Here is a 20,725-nt window from a genome sequence, read left to right as displayed (position 1 = left end):
TTGGAGGGTGATGGGGGTCTAGGCCTCTGGCCGAGGCATCAGGCCTGGGCCAGGGGCAGAGCCAGAAATCGGAGGGGTTTGGGGGTCCCCTGCCCAGGCCTGACGCCTGTGCCAGAGGCGTCAGGCCTGGGCTGGGGGCAGAACCAGTGATGGGGGGAAATGAGGATCCCCTGCCCAGGCCTGACGCCTCTGTCAGAGGTGTCAGGCCTGGGCAAGGGGCCAATCCTGTGATTAGAGGGTGATGGGGGTCAACGCCTGAGGGCTCCCAGTATGTGAGAGGGGGCAGGCTGGGCTGAGGGACACCCCCCACCCACCCAGTGCACGAATTTTGTGCACCGGGCCCCTAGTATACATATAAATTGTTTGGTTAATCTCTGCCCTCCCCGTCCCTCTGAGAATCATCAGTTGTATGCTTCCATGTCTCTGGATATATTCTGTTTGTCAATTTATTTTGTTCATTAGATTCCGCATATATGTGAAATCATGCGATATTTGTCTTTCTCTGACTGGCTTATTTTACTTAGCATAATTATTTCCAGGTCCCTCTATGTTGTCTCAAAAGGTAAGAGATCCTTTTTTTATATATATACAGCTGCATAGTATTCCATTGTGTAAAGCTACCACTGCTTTTCTATCCATTCATCTACTTATGGGTGCTTGGGCTGTTTCCAGATCTTAGCTATTGTAAATAATGCTGCTATGAACACAGGGATGCATATATCCTTTTTTGATTGGTGTTTCAGGCTTCTTGGGATATATTCCTATAAGTGGGATTACCAGGTCAAATGGCAGTCGATTTTTAATTTTTAAAAATCTTTATTGTAACTTTAGTTTGCATTTTCCCAATGACTAATATAATCCAGTGGGCCAGGAAAATCATGGCAGATCAGTAGAAAAAGGGTGGGTTATTTAATAAGTGGTTCTGGGACACAGAGAAGAGAGAGATCTGATAGGGACGTCTAAGATAACTGTAATACTCTATCTCTCAACCTGAAAACCAGGTTTATTTCTTTTTGAAAACTTGTATGATAAAAATTTCTACTAAGTCTCAAACAGAAAAATTGAGAGATGTACAGATGTACAAAATTATCATTGATATTTAACAACTGTTAACATTTTGCCATATTACCTTGATTGATTTTTTAAGTGACCTGTTGTAAACTAAATTACAGATATAATGACATTTAGCTAGTCCAGAGAGTATTACATTATGCATCTTTAAAAATAAGGCTATTTTACCCTAGCTGGTTTGGCTCAGTGGATAGAGCATCGGCCTGTGGACTGAAGGGTCCCAGGTCGATCCTGGTCAAGGGCACATGCCTGGGTTGTGGGCTCGATTCCCAGTAGGGGGCATGCAGGAGGCAACCAATCATGATTCTCTTTCATCATTGATGTTTTTATCTCTCCCTCTTCCTTCCTCTTTGGAATCAATAAAAAATATATTTAAAAAAGAAAAAAACAATAAGGTTATTTCCCCACATAATCATAACATTTTTATAACTAATAAAGTGAACAATAATTCCTGAATATTATCTAGTATCCATTCCATCTTCAAATTCACCTATGTATTTGTTTAATCAGGATCCAATCAGTCCATATGCTGTATCTGCTTATTTCATCTCATAATCCTTTTAACTTTCAAAATTGTATCTACATTTTATATACTAAAATTATTTTTCCCTCAACTTTTTATTTTGGAATTTATAAACCTCTAAAAATTGAAAAAAAAAATAGTACAATGATCACTATATGTCCTCTTCCAGATACAGCATTTGTTAATCTCCTGCAATATTTGGTTTCATCCCAAAATTTGCTGGCGTGCGTGCATGCGCACACACACCTTTTCTCCCCATTTCTTCCTAAACCATTAGAAGTAAATTGCTGTGAATATCAGCATGCATTTCCTAAGAATGAGGCTATTCTCTTAAATTTTATATCTTACTGCATGGATATTAATAATCCTATATAATAAAAGACTAATATGCAAATCAACCGAACAGTGGAATGACCAGTTGCTATGACGCACAATGACCATCAGGGGACAGACATTCAATGCAGGAACTTCCCCCTGGTGGTCAGTGCGCTCCCATAGGGGGAGCGCTGCTCAGCCAGAAGTCCTGAGCCAGGCTCACAGCTGGTGAGCGCAGTAGCGGTGGTGGGAGCCTCTCCCACCTCCACAGCAGTCGGACATCCCCCAAGGGCTCCCAGACTGCGAGAGGGCACAGGCGGGGCTGAGAGACCACCCTCCCGCCCTCCCCACCCCCCACCCAGTGCTCAAATTTTGTGCACCGGGCCTGTAGGATATAGATGAAACCAAAAAAGGTGATATGAAGAAAATCTATTAAAGAATTTTTTCAGCCTTATCCGGTTTGGCTCAGTGGGTAGAGTGTTGTCCTGGGTTTGATTCTAGTCAAGGGCTTGTACCTCAGTTGCAGGTTCCTGGGCCCTGGTCGGGGTGGGTCAGGAGGCAACCAATTGATGTGTCTCTCTCACATGTGTCTCTCCTTCTCCCTTCCACTCTCTCTAAAAATCAATGGAAAAATATCCTCATGTGAGCATTAACAACAACAACAAAAGAATTCTTTCATGGTCTTGGAGGAGCCCTATACAGTTGACTGATTCAATATAAAAAGAAGCAAACATAAATCTTCTGCTCAGGAGAAACTACCATGAGCAAAATCTGTGCAGAGGCTAAGAGGCAGGTCACATAAAAAGAAATACAAATCACTTTTAGACACGAGACTACAAATGCTATACTATGTTACCACAGACCGGGTCAATCCAAAAGTTTAGTCACACACAGTGTGGACACATTGTGGCAAGACAATACATACCCTCAAATATTAATAGTGGAAATGTAAACTGATACAACCACAATGGAGGGCTACTGGGCAATTCATAAAAACTGCACATGCTGCATCCCTTTGTGCTATCTGCATTTGCTGGAACAATTCCACTTCTTGGACTCTCCCCTATAGTTACATTTGCACATATGTAAAGTTATAAAATACAAGGTTATTCATTGCAGTACTGGTAAAAACAAAAGACTAGAAACGACGTATGTCCACCACTAAATTTAGATTTCTGACTGGTTCAATAAATTATATTATATCCACATGTAGCATAAAGACCAATGAATATATTTAATTACTTACACAGAAAGACCTCCAAGTTATATTAACTGAAACAAAATAAAAAAACACAACAATCATAATATTCTCCTCCTGGGGTTAAAAAAAGGGCAAAAAAATACATGCATGATATTTTGCTTTTACATGCATAATAGGTATACGTGAAGTAGAAAACGGGATGGCAATAAGAACTGAATAGAAAGATTATTTCATGCCCATTTGTAGCTTAACAATGTTATATGTTAAAATTATAATTAAAAGGATGTTTAAAATGTACTGATCTTCATTTAAACGAAAAGTATAAAAGTTACTATATTAAAGACATTGAAAGAAACAAGAAACATACCTTTGTGGCTTCCATTATAATTTTGTTTATTTTCTCTTTATCTAATCCTTCCATCCCAGCTTTATTATCGTTAAGTCCCATCCTAAGAAGGAGATCATCTTTGTAATTGTCATTCTTCTCCTTTGTGCTGTCCATGGTGTAGACTTAATGTTAAAATGGCTTCTTTTATTACCTGAGAAAGCATACAAAATAAAAACTGCTTTACAAACCATTGATGGTGGGAAGGGAGGTAGACACTTAAAAGTTAAAACGATATGGAAATCAGCAAGACAAATAAAAAGTGATGGTTAAGAATGTTTAGCTATTGAGAAATTATCATTATTCAGCTTTTAAAATTACTATTTCAATATTATAGTACTCTTGGAGGGGAACAAGGAAGTAACATTTCCTGCAAGCTCTGTGCCAGTCACTATGCTTGGTGCTTTACACTTGAACCTCACACAGGAGCCCTGAGAGGGGTTATTACCCCCAATATGAAGAGAAAAGAAACCTGAGACTCAGAACATGTCTACTGACACACACTAGCTAATAAGTGACAACATCTGTGTTGAAATCCAGGCCTGAGTTTCACACACGTTTTTCCCATATTAATACACTCTATAGGAAATAAATACATAACAACACTTCCTCTACTAAACATGTTTAATTAATAGCACTTATTAGGTGCTGTATGAAGACCTTTATTCTTATGGCAGTGAAAAAATAACAATCTATTCACTTTCAGGAAATTATTACATTTTATAATGTTTTATCACTTCCAAGGTTAAGAAAAATCTTTTCAAATAATAATTCTTTAATATTTTTATATAGTTTTTATAATTTACCTTCACATATATTTGCTTTAAAAACTATTTATAATAACCATGCAAAGTAGATTTGGTTATTCTCATGTTAGAGAAAAGAATTCAGAGTATCGGGAAGGTTAAAGGAATTGCCTATTATAATTCTGCTAATAAGCAAAGTAACTGTGATTTGAATCCAAGTCTTTTTCAAGTCTAATGAAGCTATCATAGCAAATGGGTTTTTTTGTGTGTGCTGAGAATTTTTAAGATCTCTTAGAAACTTTCCAGTATGCAAGATAGTATTATTAACTATAGTCACTATGCTGTGCATTGCATCCCAAGAACTTAATTCATTTTATAACTGGAATTTTTTACCATTTGACCACCTTCACCCATTTTGTTCCTCCCTCCCAACCACTAACCTGTTCTTTGTATCTATGACTTCAGTGTGTGTGTGTTTTTAAAAATTCTACATATAAATGAAATCACATAGTGTGTGTCTTTTTTTATCTGACTTATTTCACTTGGCATAATGCTTACAAGAGGACCTTATATCAATGTTGCTTCCATTTGTGGCACCAGCAAAGAATGAAAAAAATACGAAAGGAAATTTAAATGCTGTGATTATTAGAGATAGTTCCATTAGAAAACAAACAGTGTACATCACAGTAGTTCTCAAACTTTGCTGTACATTAGCCACCTGGAGAAATTCTAAAACTCGTGATGCCTAGGTCATATTCCATACCAAATAAATCAGAAGGTCTGGGAGTAGGAACAAATACCAGTATTTTTAAGAGGTGCCCAGCTAATTCCAATGTGCCCCAAAGTATAGGAACCACTGGTGATGTTTTTTTCCTCAATGCCCAAGGGAATATAGATTGTTTTTCTATTTTTTATCATTTGAATTTCTTCTCAACGATCACATTCAGCCTAATAGTATCTGATATTTTGCCTTATTCTTTAGTAACCCAAATACTTGTTTTTTTTTCTAGTAAAACAGGTAAATGTAATCCATTCATCATTTCCCCAAACCTACTGAAGAGTGGAGAGGCTAAATGCAGACATCCTGCATTTAAGTTGCCTTGTCCTTTAAATGATGAAATGTATGAAAGGAAAAGAAACATTTAATGGATGCTTATTACTTCACATATGGTATACTATTTAGGCCGAAATCTCTAAGAAGAATTGGTTTTGGTCCTTAATTAGGTCAGCAGAACTAGGCTATCAGCAATACTGACACCAGGAAAAATTGTGATCGTCAAAGTTAGTTTTCAGCTATCATCTAGCCTTGTTGATGCCCAGTTACGAGGCAATTTATGTCCAGTTTCATGGACATAGGCTTACTATCATCTACAGGCTATGACTTCCAGGTTTGAACTCTAGTCCAAATGCATGTCTGACATCTCAAATTATTATGTCCAAACTGATCTTTTCATCTGCCTCTATCCTCCAAACAAGACCCAGTTACAGTCTTCCTCAACTCAGTTGAAGATAACTCCAATCCTTTCCAATTGCTCATGCAAATAACATGGTAGCCATTCCTGGCCCAGTTGTTTCTCATACACCCCATATCCAAACTGTCAGGAAATCCTGTGAGCTCAGCTTTCAAAATGTACTCTGAATTTACCACTTCTCACTATTTTCACTCAATTCTGAACTATCGTTACTATCTCTTCCCTGGATTTTTGCAATGGCTTCTTCAATAGTCCCTTGTTTCTGCTCTTCTCCTTCTATATTGAATTATCAACATAGTAGCCCAAATGATTCTTTTAAATCACAAGTTAGGTCATGTTATTCCTCTGCTAAAAACTATATAAAGGCACCCCATATCACTCTAGAATAAACCCCTAATCTTTAAGAATCTGTATCCCAGTTACTTGTTACCTGTCTACCCTCATACTCCAATTTTACAACCCTATTTTCCTAAGGCACTTAATGGTTACATTGGTTTATTAATGCTTTGGGGACTTGTATTAAAATGTAAGAATATTTTGAATTTACATAATATAATGCTCGTTAAGCTCCATTAATATTCAAAAGACTCTAGTTTATATTTATCCTTTGGGAAATTAAGTTGCTTAGTTAAATTTAATTTCTTTAAATGCTTCCCAAATATATCTAAATCTAAGAAAAATTATCAGAGAACGGCAATAAACAACATACTAAGTTCTGGTGTACTTGGGTCACTATCAGTTTCTTTTTGTAATCTCATTATGTGACTGTGGAGAGCCTGCTTTTGTTTTTATTATTTAGTATTTCTGTATTTTCAAATTTCTAAAATCCCTCATTAGTCCTAGTATCTCTAATCATCGCATTAGTGCTTACTGAATTCCTTTATCTAGAAATCCATAAATTGAAAGGGGGAGCTTCTAGCAGAGGTAATCACATAATATCACAAAGAATGAAGATTTTCCCTATTTTCCTGGGAGGGAGATTTAATACTATGTCAAATGACTTTAGGAGGGCAGCACATAAAGTCAGGGATTAGTACGGTGTCTGCTACATGATAAACTCCATCAATAGTTATTATTTAAGTTAAGCAGATTTTCAGAGCTGTGACAAATCACTTGTGTTACTTCCTTCTCTTTAAGATAAAGAGACTATATAAGGGAAGAGGATACACTGTAAGCATCCTCGACAAAATGCCAAAGAAGTATTTGTCCTATGATTACTATGCAACATCACATATAAAGTCCCAAAGTCTATGAATGGATATAACTGACTTTATAAACAAATTTTTTAAAAAAATGGTCAAACATTTTTATGGCTTGACATTACTGAATAATCTGTTTCACTTCAACCCAGAAGCACAAACAGTAATGCATAACTCAAAGGACAGAACTCTGGGTTCTTGTGGTTTAGCATATTGTTTAAAAGCACATTTTCTCTGGAAACATTCAAATTCTTCCCAGTCTGATTCTACCACTGACTATTCAGGCTACCACTTAAAAAATATAAGGCCAACCAATTTTTCGGGTGGTAGTAAGGATGGAAAATTAGAAATTTTCAGAAGAGATTCTAAAGAAGTTTTTGTATGCTAGGGTTCGGACTACCTATAAAAAAAACACCCACACAAAACTACATAAACAATATCACCAGCACTTAGCATATTGAACAAAGTCACCTAGAATTAATCTACCAGAAATTATACAACATATACTAATAGGAGAAAGAGAAGGAATAGAGCAGGAAAAGAAAGGAGATGGGAAGAGGAGGAGGGGGAAAAACTAAACTATAGGGAATTTCCTAGGTGGGGCCTGCTTCCTATTTCTAATATATTATAAATAACCAAACCAAATAATCCCCCAGAAAATCTATATAGGTTTTAGGAACAAATATTTTTAAATCCTCCAAATGTTCAACTATTTAATGTTTGAACAGATTAAGCACTGAGCACAAAATTTTAGATTGTGCTGAAATGTTCTTTTTACTATCTAAATTCAAATACAATAAAGAATACTACCCTAATTTTAAAGTAGTCATTTCCAAATTAATGTCTGACTTACAATTTTCTTTTTTCAGTTTCTTCTAAAAAAAATTTTAATTTTCAAGAATATAAAAAAACCACAACTCAAAGATTTTAACACATTATGTTCTGTTTCTCTTCAGTTACTTTATACACATGTGTGCTCAAAAACACTCAAGCCATATACCCACAATTCTTTTTTAAAAAATTTACTTATTTTAATCCTCACCCAAGGATATTTTTTCCATTGGTTTTTAGGGAGAATGGAAGAGAGGGGGGAAAGAGAGAGAGAAACACATCATCAATTGGCTGTCTCCTACACATGCCCCGACCAGGGCAGGGGCCAGGGAGGAGCCTGCAACCATGGTACATGCCCTTGACTGGAATGGAACCTGGGACCCTTCAGTCCACAGGCCGATTCTCTATCCACTGAGCCAAACCGGCTAGGGCTCCCACAATTCTCATATGATGGGAACAACTGTATTTTTAGCTTTAGCTTTTTAAAAAATTTGATTTGAGAAAGAGAGAGAGGTAGGTAGGTAGCAAGAGACATAGAGATTTGTTGTTCAACTTATTTATGCATTAATTGTTTGCTTCTTGTATGTGCCCTGACCTGGGATCAAACCCGAAACCTTGGTGTATGGGGACAATGCTCTCGCCAACTGAACTATCCAGCTAGCGATCTTTAACTTTTAATATCTTTACAAAATAAGATGTATAACAATTTTAAAATTACTTCAGAATGGATTATTTAATTTTAAATGTGCATGTATCACTGAGAGAAATAACTGAAATAATGTTACCCCATAGACCCTAAACGAAGGAGATGTAAGGTAAAAGAAAATTCAAGTTTTCACCGAGGACATAAGGTCTACTCTTTGAGAACCATTGCACATATTCAATTGCCTTTTTCCTTTCTGTGTTTTCTAGTCATGTAACTTATCCCAAAGAAGAATGAGACAGAGGCAGTAAAAACAACAACAACAACAACAAAAAAAACACCTACTCTTCTTAATCTTAGAGAGATAAATTTCACTCTTATAGAATAACAAATTGAAACTATTTGCTTCTTTAATACAGAATGGAAAATATCCTGATACAAAACACATCAAATAAAGTGTTGATCCAAAGGTAAATGACCCAAAGTGAAGTTCCTATTTTGATGATGAGTTGCATATTTTGTAAAAAATCTGGAGGGTTCTTTAACAATGAAAACTTTGTTTATATTCAGACATAAACACACTCAGGACAACTGTGATAAACTAAATTTACATCTTAAGAAGTTGATTGATTCTTGGGATGTTGATTCATTAATAAAAAGGAGTTATGCTAAGAGGTTCTTTCTTTGGGTACTAGGTCAAGCCAGCAAAAATATTTACTTACACAGAAGTGATAATAAACAGATTACTTTTGTTTTGTTTTTTGTTGTTGTTGTTTTTTACTTTTGTTTTAGTTTATATAGTAAAGTGCACAAAGCTTAAAGGATAGTTGAATATATATGTTTTTAGAAAAGGAAGAAAGGATTTTTCTATAGTAGTTTTGTACTGTAACAATTTTTTTAAGTTTTACAACCTCAATGTTATCATTTTAATATAAATTATATAAGAAGCCAGAATAATATACTACAGTTGGAAAATTCAGCTATTATACTTTGTATCACTATACTGTGTTGTGTCCTACAGTAGTGGAAGGAAAATATTTTTTAAATAAATTTAATAAATTGTACAGAAAGAGTTGTACAAAATATTATTTTATTTTCCTATCCTGGAAAAATGATCCTTTCAATGAATCCCCTCTGACAAACTGCTTCAGTTTTGTTTTTTTTAAAGATATATTTTTATTGATTTCAGAGAGTAACGGAGAGGGAGAGAGAGAAACTTCAATGATTATTATCATTGATCAGCTGCCTCCTACATGCCCTCTACTGGGGATCAAGCCCACAACCCTGTTCCAGTTTTTCTGAGTCCTATTCTTTATATCATTTCTTGATCCACTGTTGATTTCTTATAGTGCCTAAAGTCTCTGGCGGGAGTTTAAAGCACTTTCATAACCTAAACCTTGGCAAATAAAATCTTAAGTAAAACCTCAAACTTTTCCTCAAATCTTTGTTCTAAGAATGCTGTAGAGCTCTCCTATAATTTCTTCATATATGTTTATCACTAATGTAAAAGCATACTAGTAAATACATAGCCTACAGAAAAGGGAAAGGAATGTTTGTGAGCATGGGTTAAAAAAAAACTTGCAAAACACTGAGCTAGAATAACTTATTAATCTATCATCTGTTGCACAAAAAAATGATTTGTGTTAACTAAACAGACCTATTAGCCCATAAAAGGAATAGTCCAGATTTACTGATATTTATTTTTTCCTTAAAGAGAGCTAAGTATGCTAACTGCTTATTTTAACCTACAGACTTAATAAAGAGTTCAGTTTCAAGAGGCATTTTGATAGAGTAAATCATTTGTAGCCAGATAGTCCTAGATTTAAATGTAAACTCTGAAGCTTAATTAGCTGTGTCTTTGGAGGCAATTTATGTGATTTCAAGGTCTATGAAATCTTGGTCTCCTGGTCTGTAACACTTTCCAGGATTGTTGAGGATTAAATGTTTAATATGTAGAGCCCCCTAGCACAGTAAACACACAGTAAGCATGCAACAATTTGGATTCTCTCCTCACATTCATTCTTATTTCTCTAAAATGTAACTAAGACTACAGGCCTGGCTGCAAACATGAGCATATAATTAAGAAAAAATAGAAAAAATCATCATTACTAAATAAGACGAAAGGAAAAAAATCACCCACCACCAACACACACAAAACGTAAGGTGTAACTTTAAGAAGTCAGAAACAACAAATGACTGGCGCAGCTCCCCTGCCTCACAACTCCCATCTCAGATCTTGTGGAACTCAGTAAACCAACAAGAGATTACTCTTCATGGCATTTAGGCTTTACCATCGACATGATCCTAAAATTCAAGTCACGGTACCAAGCAGTTATATTTTAGTTTACTTCAAGTCAATGACTATATTAAGGTAACCAAATCTGACACACACATAAAATTTCAACATTAACAGCTTATGTTGAGTTTGATCTCATAACTCTTAATTGTATGAATGCACCAACATAATGTGTTTGGCATGACTGACTTAAAAATCACATATGTTACTATCTAGAATATGTATAGATATACTTTATATTAATATAGCTTAACAAACATATGCATTGTAATGTAAAAATCAAATTAATATACTTCTAAGAATAGATGGAGTTCTCAGAATAAAGTTTTAAATTAAATCCTAGAATATACCCCAAGAAAATTTCTAGAAGTCTAGTTTAGAGCATGCATTTTTAAAAAATGTAAATCCTTGCCCAACCGGCATGGCTCAGTGGTTGAGCATCGACTCATGAACCAGGAGGTCACGGTTCGATTCCCCGTCAGGGCACATGCCTGGTTTCAGGCTCGATCCCCAGGGGGGTGCGCAGGAGGCAAGTGATTGATGATTCTCTCTCATCATTGATCTCTCTCTCTCTCCCTCTAATCAATAAAGATATAGTTTTTAAAAATGTAAATCCTTGACAAATGCTTATATTAACAGATTTTTAAAAAGTATGTTTTTATTGATTTTAGAGAGGTTTTTCTTCTAGAATTTGTGAAAGAAAATAAGGCAATATTTTTTGCAGAACTCAGTACAACTAAAGTACAGATTTCAAGGGGGTAATAATAGGCCACTCAGCCTTTATTTAATAAATGTATGCTGAATGAGTGAATGATGGGCACATTATTATTCAGAAAGGAATATAATTAATGGTAACACCTCAGGTAAGTATTTTTAAATGTAAGAACTATAAAAGCTAACATGATTCTTACTGTTTTATGTGCATTTATTCTATTTAATCTTCATAAGAGAAGAGGAAACTAAGGTGCAGATTTAGTAGGTACCTTAGATAAAGTCAGAAAAATTTGGGACTTTATTTCAGGTCTGGCTTCAAAGCCATCACACTTAATATAAATATAAAAAGGTAAAATAGAAAATGAGTGAAATCTTACCCAAAACAATGGAACTATAGTTGTTTTGTTGACTGATAATGTTAGTAACATAAAAGTGGAATGAATGGTGATAAAATATCATATGTGGTAGTACTGAAATGAAAGGCACAACTTATGTCTAAATTTAGTTTTAAATGACATCATGATTTTGAAAACTCTCTAGTCTTCAAATGAAAATATGAAACAATGACAAGAAACTAAAATAAAGTTATGAAAATATGATGTTCATTCAGACTTCTAAAAACTGTGAACTTTTTACAGAAACATTTATAGATGAGGGCTTTTTTAGTATCCTGGAATGTGATAAACATTGCACAGAGATAAATATATCTGGGGATCAACTGCAAATCTGAAGGGCAATTTCCTCAATAATCATAGCATCTAAAACAGTCCATTTATACTATGCATTGCCTTACCTAATAACAACTAAAAATCAGTAATTTAAAAAGCCCTATATTTCCATCTAAAGCAACACAGACAATAAAAGAGTAGCATTATACATAAAAAGACTTTTTTTCTGAAAATGAGAGCTTCCTAAATCTTGTCTTTGTACAAGTGAAAGTAGCAGCAAAGGTGACTTCTCTTTTACAATACTGTCAGTGGTTTCTTCCTTTCTCATGATACAATAGGAAAAACTAAATAAAAACTTTAAATATAAAATACTTTTCTCTAAAATTAGAAAAAAATGAAACATGAAAAAAATATTAAATTCCAAAGAAGTTGGTTACTTTGCTAAAAATATGTATGATTAATGATAATTAGCATTTTCTGAAAACTTACTATACGTCAGGCAGGTACTAAATACTTAAGAAGTATTCTCGCATTTATTCCTCATGATTACCCACCAATTTAGATATTATCCCAATAAAGTATATAGTAGTAAAATACATAAGGAAATTGCTCCACTGTTTTCTAGCCTCTTGTTCTTTCTGTTAAGACCATGATCTTTCAAATTGTCATTCTCCATAGGTGATAATGCTATTTTTCTCTGACTACTTTCAAGTTTTGCTCTGAATCTTTGTTTTTCAACAGTTTGACCATGATGTGCCTAGGCCAGTGATGGCAAACCTTTTGAGCTCAGCATGTCAGCATTTTGAAAAACCCCTTAACTCTGGTGCCGTGTCACATATAGAAATTTTTTGATATTTGCAACCATAGTAAAACAAAGATTTATATTTTTGATATTTATTTTGTATATTTAAATGCCATTTAACAAAGAAAAATCAACCAAAAAAAATGAGTTCGCGCGTCACCTCTGACACGCGTGTCATAGGTTCGCCATCACTGGCCTAGGCACATCCTGTCCTTCAAAGGATGGAGCTAGACCAGGTTCCTGTATTCTCTGTGAACACTTTACTCCTGCTTCCTTTTCACCAGTCCTTTTAAAGCTTTGAAGGTTTTCTCTGTCCCTGATATGCAGCAGGACTGCCTTCCTCATTCCCTCCTACTGCATATATTTTAATGTTTTCCTATTTTTCCAAAATAACCCCAATTAAGGAAGAAAACAAAGGCTTTCCAAGGCTTCAAAAATTCCCAATTCCTTTTTCAAGAATAGGACCTATAAAAAGCTGTTTAAATTATATGCCTCCTTTAATTTCTATGTGCAATATCAAGCACTATACTAATCTTAATCACAAAATAGCTTGGGTTTTCATCCCATAAAAAACTAGCAACAATCCCTAGAAAGCAGCAAGGTCTTTCTGAAGAAGGCCTTTATCCCTGGAGTTCACCAGTATTTCTTTACTTGCACACATCTTTTCACATATCCGCTTGAGGGCTAAAGTAAATATTACTACATGACAGTCATTGATCCCCCTGATTTCACCTGGTTTCGGATGATTCCCTCAGATGGTAATTTTATAGAGTATGGTTCTACTGTGAAATGCTTGCTATCATGGGATCTACATGATAGCCATGCTTTCCTTATGTAAAAAAAAAAAAAAGGAAAATTCTGTTATTTTAGGTATTTCCAACTAACAAAAATGGCCTATTCAGATGTCCCAAATGGCAAATATTTATTATACTTTATACATGAATTTTTATACAACTACTTTTAAGGCAAAAATTTCACCATATTAAGCAAAGATAAATGAACTAGTAATTAATATATTAAACTGTACTTTGATTTTTAAGATTAGTACCTTATTTAATCAAATTATTATTTTGGAATGAATTACAATGGCTAACCCTTTTACCTGAGATAGAAGGAAATACAAACTAGTTCAGGTTTGGCTATGAAATAAAATTAAGAAATGTAGTTTATATTAACCCTTGGTGTACCACAAGAATCTATGAAACCCAATTTTAGTTTTTCAGTTTCTTTGAGCAACTTCACTTGTAAGCATTAATGTTTCATATCTTGCTTTTTCTTTATCTTGCAAAATTTCTATATGGATCTATTTTATCATCCTAGGATTTATGTAATCATTACTCATCAATTATCTGTAAGAGTTAAGCTAAAAATAAAATAGTAAAATGAAATAATAGAATCACCTAGATGGATGATCTAATAGTAAAAGAAATCATCACTATATCACTGTAGTCATCCTACAGTTTTATTATGTTTTGCCCACAGTATCACATCTTTGAAAGAAAGTATAAGTGAGGTATAGAGACACCATTTTTGCAGGTTTTTGTTTTTTAGTAGTTTTTGTTAAATACAGTAGAAAGTTCTGAATTTTTCATACTAGCAAAGACAATTGACAGAATTTCACATTACTAGACAAATCAGAAGATGAATATAGAGATTAATAGCATTCCACACTATAATGAGGAAATTGACCATATAAGCAAATTCTAGAAAATGAATTTTCAGATGATTCAAATATATTTTCTGACACTCAAGAATCAATGAGTAAACAATGCATATTTAAGAATAAAAAGCAAGTATGGCATTCCCATCCAATTAGTCATTCAACAGAAAGAACTTCCTCACAGAGTATTTGCAACAACTTGGAACACCCCATTTTGCTGACAGGATATATGACAGTGTTCCTTCATCCTTTATGTTTGCACTAAAAGTTACTTAAAAGAGTTTGTAAGTAAACAAATGGTTAAGTTATATACGAAGGGAATAGGTGATGTAGAAATGAAAACTTCATTGGACTTATAATTCCAACTGATGTTTATAAATATAAAAATAAAAATGTTTTGCAATTACAGGGGAAGAAAATGGTTGCCTTTTCTTTAACAAAGTTATGAGATGTCCAAGTTTGCAATGTTATTGCATTTTGACAACCTAAATGCAAGATAAAGAACCATAAGTGATGATAAGCTAGAGGTACTAAAGATGCATATTAAATCTAGACTTATTATTTAAAGATGGATAGTTCTAGAATCATGCATAGAAGTTGATGAGCAGCTACCAGCTTTACAAGGATAGTACCTATTTTAGGGGAATATGGAATAAAATTTTGAGTTAGTATACTAAGTTCTGATTTTTAAAAAAATTTGTATTTATTGATTTGAGAGAGAGAGAGAGAGAGAGAGAGAGAGAGAGAGAGAGAGAGAGAGAAACATTGGTGAGAGAGAGAAACATGGATTGCTTGCCTCCATGACATATCCCAACCAGGGATCAAACCCATTACTAATAATGTTTGATGTTCCAACTAACTGACCCATACCATCCATGACTAAAAAATTGTTGAAGGAGAAAGAGAGAGAGAGAGAGAGAGAGAGAGAGAGAGAGAGAGAGAAACATTGGTTTGTTGTTCAACTTTTTCTCCCACCCATTGGTTGACTCTTATATGTGCCCTGATCTGGGATCGAATCAGCAACCTTGGCATATGGAAATGATGCTCTAACCAAGTGAGCTACCTGGAGAGGTCAAGTTTCATTTTTCTTACAATTTCTAATAAAGTTGTTGTTCACTATACCTTTGTTACTTCTCAAGATTATTAATAAACCAGAGGCCCAATGCACAAAATTCGTGCAAGAGTAGGCCTTCCTTCCCCCAGCAGCCGGTACCAGCTTCCCTCTGGCACCTGGGACCTGGGCTTCCCGCTGGCCGCCAGCAGGCACCCAGGACCTGGGCTTCCCTCACAGCCCTGGCTTTGTCCAGTCTAATTAGCATATTATGCTTTTATCATTATAGATTACTCAAAAGTATGAAAAATTAAATGATAAATCCCAACCACTATTTTTTCTCATATATATTGAGTTAAATCAAAATATAATTCCTGCCCAAGCTGGAGGCTCAGTTGGATGGAACATCATCCTGTACACCAACAGGTTGCGAATTTGATTCCCAGTTGGGGCACGTACCTTGGTTGAGGAGTTTGATATCTGGTTGGGGGTGTATGGGAGAACACCAATTAATGTTTCTCTCTCTCTCTGTTTCTCTCTCTCTCTCTCTCTCTCTCTCTCTCCCCCTTCCTCTCTCTCTCACATCAATAAAAACATATCCTTAGGTGAAAATTAAAAACAGACAAACAAACAAGCAAAAATTACTTTAACAACATTACATAAAAGAAAAACTGCAACGGGCTCCAAAGATCACTTAAATTATTTATGAGTAATTAGAACATAGATTTACTAGCACACATATTCCACTGGTTATCATTCATAGAAAAAAAACTGTAAATTGGCTACATATTATTGCAACTTAAAAATGTATATGGATGAATTTTCTTTTAGGAAAATTGTCAAACTAAAGAAAAACTATGCAACATACTAAAATATAATCTGGCTCTAACAGATGCTCAAATATTTTAAAATATCACTGTAGTATAATTTGGGTTTAAGTCTAAAATCAATTTTATATGTACTAAAAGTATCCTATCTAATAAAAGAGAAACATGGTAATTAGCGTACAACTGCTACCCTTCTTCCCATTGGCTAATCAGGGCGATATGCAAATTAACTGCCAGCCAAGCTGGCGGCAAGCAGCCAGGCAGCTGGAAGCGAACATGAGGCTTGCTTGCTTCAGTGACGGAGGACTCCAATGTTCCCCGCCTGCCATTGCCGGCCTCTGAGCTGTAACTCTAAGCAACTATGTTACAAATATAGAAGCTAAACAAAACCCCAGAAACCTTTAGTCACCAAGCTTCAGCCAGCAGGATCGCAACATTTTTCAAATACAGAAGGTAAACAAAGGCCAGAAACCTGCTTTCAGCAGCAGAGGCCTAAGAGCTAGAGTCAAGCCTCAGAGCTAAAGCTGGCCCAGAATAAAAAAGAAAAAAGAAGAAAAAGGAGCGGTTGGGAGCTTAAGCCACCCGCCAGCCTGAAACAGCCCTCAGCCCCTCACCCAGACTGGCCAGGCAACCCAGAGGGGATCCCCACCCTGAAGGGGGCGTGACCAGCTGCAAACAGCCATCAGTCCCTCACCCAGGCTGGCCAGGCACCCCAGTGGGGACCCCCACCCCGATCTAGGACACCCTTCAGGGCAAACCAGCCAGCCCCCACCTGTGCACCAGGCCTCTATATAGTAAAAGGGTAATATGCCTCCCAGCACTGGGATCAGCAGAGCTGCGAGGGCTTCCAGCACCGGGATCAGCGTGACTGGGGGCAGCGCCCAAACCCCGATCGCCCTGTGGCTCTGTGTGTGACAGGGGGCGGGGTTACAACCTCCCTATCCACCCTGCTCTGTTCGTGACAGGGGAAGGCGCCCCAACCCCCTGATCAGCCCTGCTCTGTGCCTGATAGGGGGGAGCTCCCCAACCCCCTGATTGCCCTGCGGCTCTGTGTGTGACAGGCTGAGGGGCCCCAACCCCCTGATCGGCCCTGCCCTGAGTGTGACAGGGTGTGGCGCCCCAACCCCCTGATCCGTCCTGTTCTGTGTGTGAGAGGGAGTGGTGCCCCAACTCCCCTATCAGCCCTACTCTGTGAGTGACAGAGGGGGAGCTCCCCAACCCCCTGATCGTCCCTGCTCTGTGCGTGACAGGGTACAGAGCCCCAACCCCCCTGATAGGCCCTGCTCTGTGAGTGACAGGGGAGAGCTCCCCAACCCCAACTGGCCATGCTCTGTGCAAGACAGGGGGTGGCACCGCAACTTGCCCATCGACCCTGCCTTGAGTGTGACAGGGGGCGGTGCCCCAACCCCATAATCGGCCCTACCCTGAGAATGACTGAGGGTGGCAACGCAACCTCCCGATCCGCCCTCCTCTGTGCATGACAGGGGGCGGCGCCCCAACTCCCCAATCGGCCCTGCTCTGAGCCCGACCAGGGGCTGCACCTAGGGATTGGGCCTGCCCTCTGCGACCCGGGGGTGGGCCTAAGCCATCAGGTCGTTATCTCTCGAGGGGTCCCAGACTGCAAGAGGGCACAGGCCGGGCTGAGGGACCCTCCTTCCCCCCAAGTGCACAAATTTTTGTGCACCGGGCCTCTAGTCTATATATATAAAAGGCTAATATGCTAAGTGTCCAACCAGCCACTATGATGCGTACTGACCACCAGGGGGCAGACACTCAATGCAGGAGCTGCTGTGATGCACACTGGCCATTTACAAAGAGACGGCACCGTGGACCTGGCGTCCACAAAGCAACACTCGGCTTCCCCCAAGTGGGACACAGGCCCCGCCACCACCCCAGAGAGACACCCCACCAAATCACAGCCGATGCTGCTGAGACCTCATGGCGCAAAATGCGGCCCCCAGCCCAGCCCAGAAACGGTCCCTGTGGGCGCCGGGTAATGACTTCACGTAGCAACACCCAGCTTCCTGTCCCTAATGACTAGCCTCCTTGCAGTTTCTTCAGCCTAGTAACATGTCTTGCTTTGTAGCCAGGTGGAAACATTTTACACTTTAACCAAATGTCTGTGTAGCGTTTTCACGTGCCTCATCTCATTTGATCCTCACAGAAGTCCTGGAGTAGGTAGATAGGAGACACGCTGGAATCCTCTTTTCTTTTCATTAGCCGGAAAATGGAGATTTAGAAAGTTTAGAAACTTGACCCGACTGAAAAGAAGAAATGGTGGAACTTGAAAATGACTTCAGGTTTTCTCACTGTGCAGAATATAGTTAAACACTGCTGCAGTTAAATATTTACCCTTTGTTCGCCTCAAGTTTTCTCACTGCATAGAATATAGTCAAACACTGCTGCAGTTAAATATTTTACCCTTTGTTCTCCCTGCGAGATCTATAATAATAATAATCTCCTTCGTGTTGATATTTACTGCTGTGTTGCTGACAATTACCGGAAAGAGAAGCTGGGGTGCTTCACTGGGCTGGAAAAAGTTTAGCTAAATCAGAAAGCAGGTCTAATTAAGCAAATTTATTCTACATATATAAAAGGCTAAGTTGACTTGAGCATGCACAATACATGCAAAGCTCTCGCTGGTGCCAATTACACACACGTGTTTCGATCTGTCATTGTCGATTGTGAATGTGGTTGACACTTCTATTATAGAGTAAGGGCGAATAGCACTATTAAAATATTTCTTCTAATTAATTTCCTTTCAATGTGTATGAATTCATGCACCGGGCCACTAATATACTATAAGTCTCTGAAGTTCCAAAGTCTAGATGCAACTATTCACTAACTATGGGCAACTTATTTAACTTTTTTGAACTTTTATTTCTTTATATGTAAGATAAGGATAATGTCTGTCCTGCAGGATTTTTGTGAAGAGTGAACACTAAATGCAATAAACCTAAAACAACATTTTACATTGGGTAGGTCCTTTTTCCTTATAAAAAGCTATGATGGAATCTGGTTCTTTAGTTTCTCATTAATTTTTACTATGGTAGTGATTTTTCTCCTAGACCTTGTTAATTACAATTCCTACAGCTTCCGTTCAGTCATCAACCAACTAAACTTATTCCATTCATCTGTAAATATTTCCTGAATACTTACTATCTTTTAAATCTTTACCTGATCTCTAAAAATAATGCAACTGTTAAAAACATATCAATTTTATACACTTAAGTATTGTCTGTATTCGTAGATAGGAAAATGTTACAAAACAATGAATCTATGGAAGATGTGGTGTATATATCTCATATTTACAGCATCCTAATCAGAATCATCAATCATATAGCAGAACTTCATGAGTATGAAAAAGATAAATTGTCTATTCAGAAACTGTATCACCATAGCAACATGTATATTCTATAACAATATTTTTCAGCTTACTTGACTAAGAAGAGGATCTGAAATTATAGTAAAAGTGAAACAATGAAAGGGTTAGGAAGAAAAAGAGGAAGCAAACACAATTACAAAATTAACTATCACAAGGATTCTACTAATACTTAAAAATACCACACTGCGTTATACAGTATGACTTTAATGTATTAACAAAATAATTTCTCAATTGTAACAGCAAAAGAAGTTAAAAGAGATTCAAAAGCTTGCGGGGGGGGGATGAAAACAAAATGTGTACATACAGAGTGGACACTGATATCACTGTTCATCTACCATAGATGTATACTCTGTGGATTTTTTACCGTTAGAGTGAAATTATGAAACACTTAGTTCTGACAAGTTTTTACCCCACAAAACCAAGTGTGTGTGTGTGTGTGTGTGTGTGTGTGTGTGTATGATAATGAAATACAATTTCAATTTTATTCAACAGTGAAAAACAATATTTCTGCTTGGAACATACCTAGCTTGGCTCTCCTCTATACAATAGGAAAAGAAATAAAAGGATAGCTTATACCTCTTTGAAATTCCTTTTCTGAAATCATTGTCTTATTGCTGAATGTTAGAACTTTCTGTGGGATATAACATATTTTTAAGTAACTATATGCAGGGCATTATGATATCTGTCCTTGGAGAGTTAAAAGGTAAAAATCAACACACAAGGGAGTCTAATATATATAAGATATGCAGAGTTATCTTATGGATCAAGTAACATAGTTATGCTCTGAAGTAGGAGCATAATCCTATATAATAAAAGTCCAGCAACCATAATGGCAGAATGACCAGAATGACCGCTCAACCAGTCACTATGAGGTGTACTGACCACCTCTCAGTTTCTTTCCCCGGCCGGCAGGCTCCAATAGCCAATGGCGAATGT

General features: G+C 36.9%; 1 protein-coding gene across 2 annotated transcripts in view; it reads right to left on the bottom strand.

Annotated features, from left to right (window-relative positions):
- The window catches only part of POLK (polymerase (DNA directed) kappa), a 57,328-nt gene that overhangs the window by 32,108 nt on the left and 4,495 nt on the right, over nucleotides 1-20,725 (bottom strand). Inside the window, exon 2 of one of the 2 annotated variants that reach the window (XM_006775445.2) lies at nucleotides 3,478-3,649. In XM_006775445.2, the coding sequence (XP_006775508.1) occupies nucleotides 3,478-3,612 (135 nt within the window). In that variant the 5' untranslated portion in view covers nucleotides 3,613-3,649. Of the gene's footprint in view, nucleotides 1-2,834; nucleotides 2,950-3,477; nucleotides 3,650-20,725 lie in introns of those variants that run through there. The other variant, XM_015571597.1, reaches the window with a different exon arrangement.

This window comes from Myotis davidii, unplaced genomic scaffold (assembly GCF_000327345.1).
Source record: "Myotis davidii unplaced genomic scaffold, ASM32734v1 scaffold44, whole genome shotgun sequence".
Classification (NCBI taxonomy): Eukaryota; Metazoa; Chordata; class Mammalia; order Chiroptera; family Vespertilionidae; genus Myotis; species Myotis davidii.
Note: the sequence above shows the minus strand (reverse complement) of the source record. Positions and strands in the feature narration are given on the sequence as shown.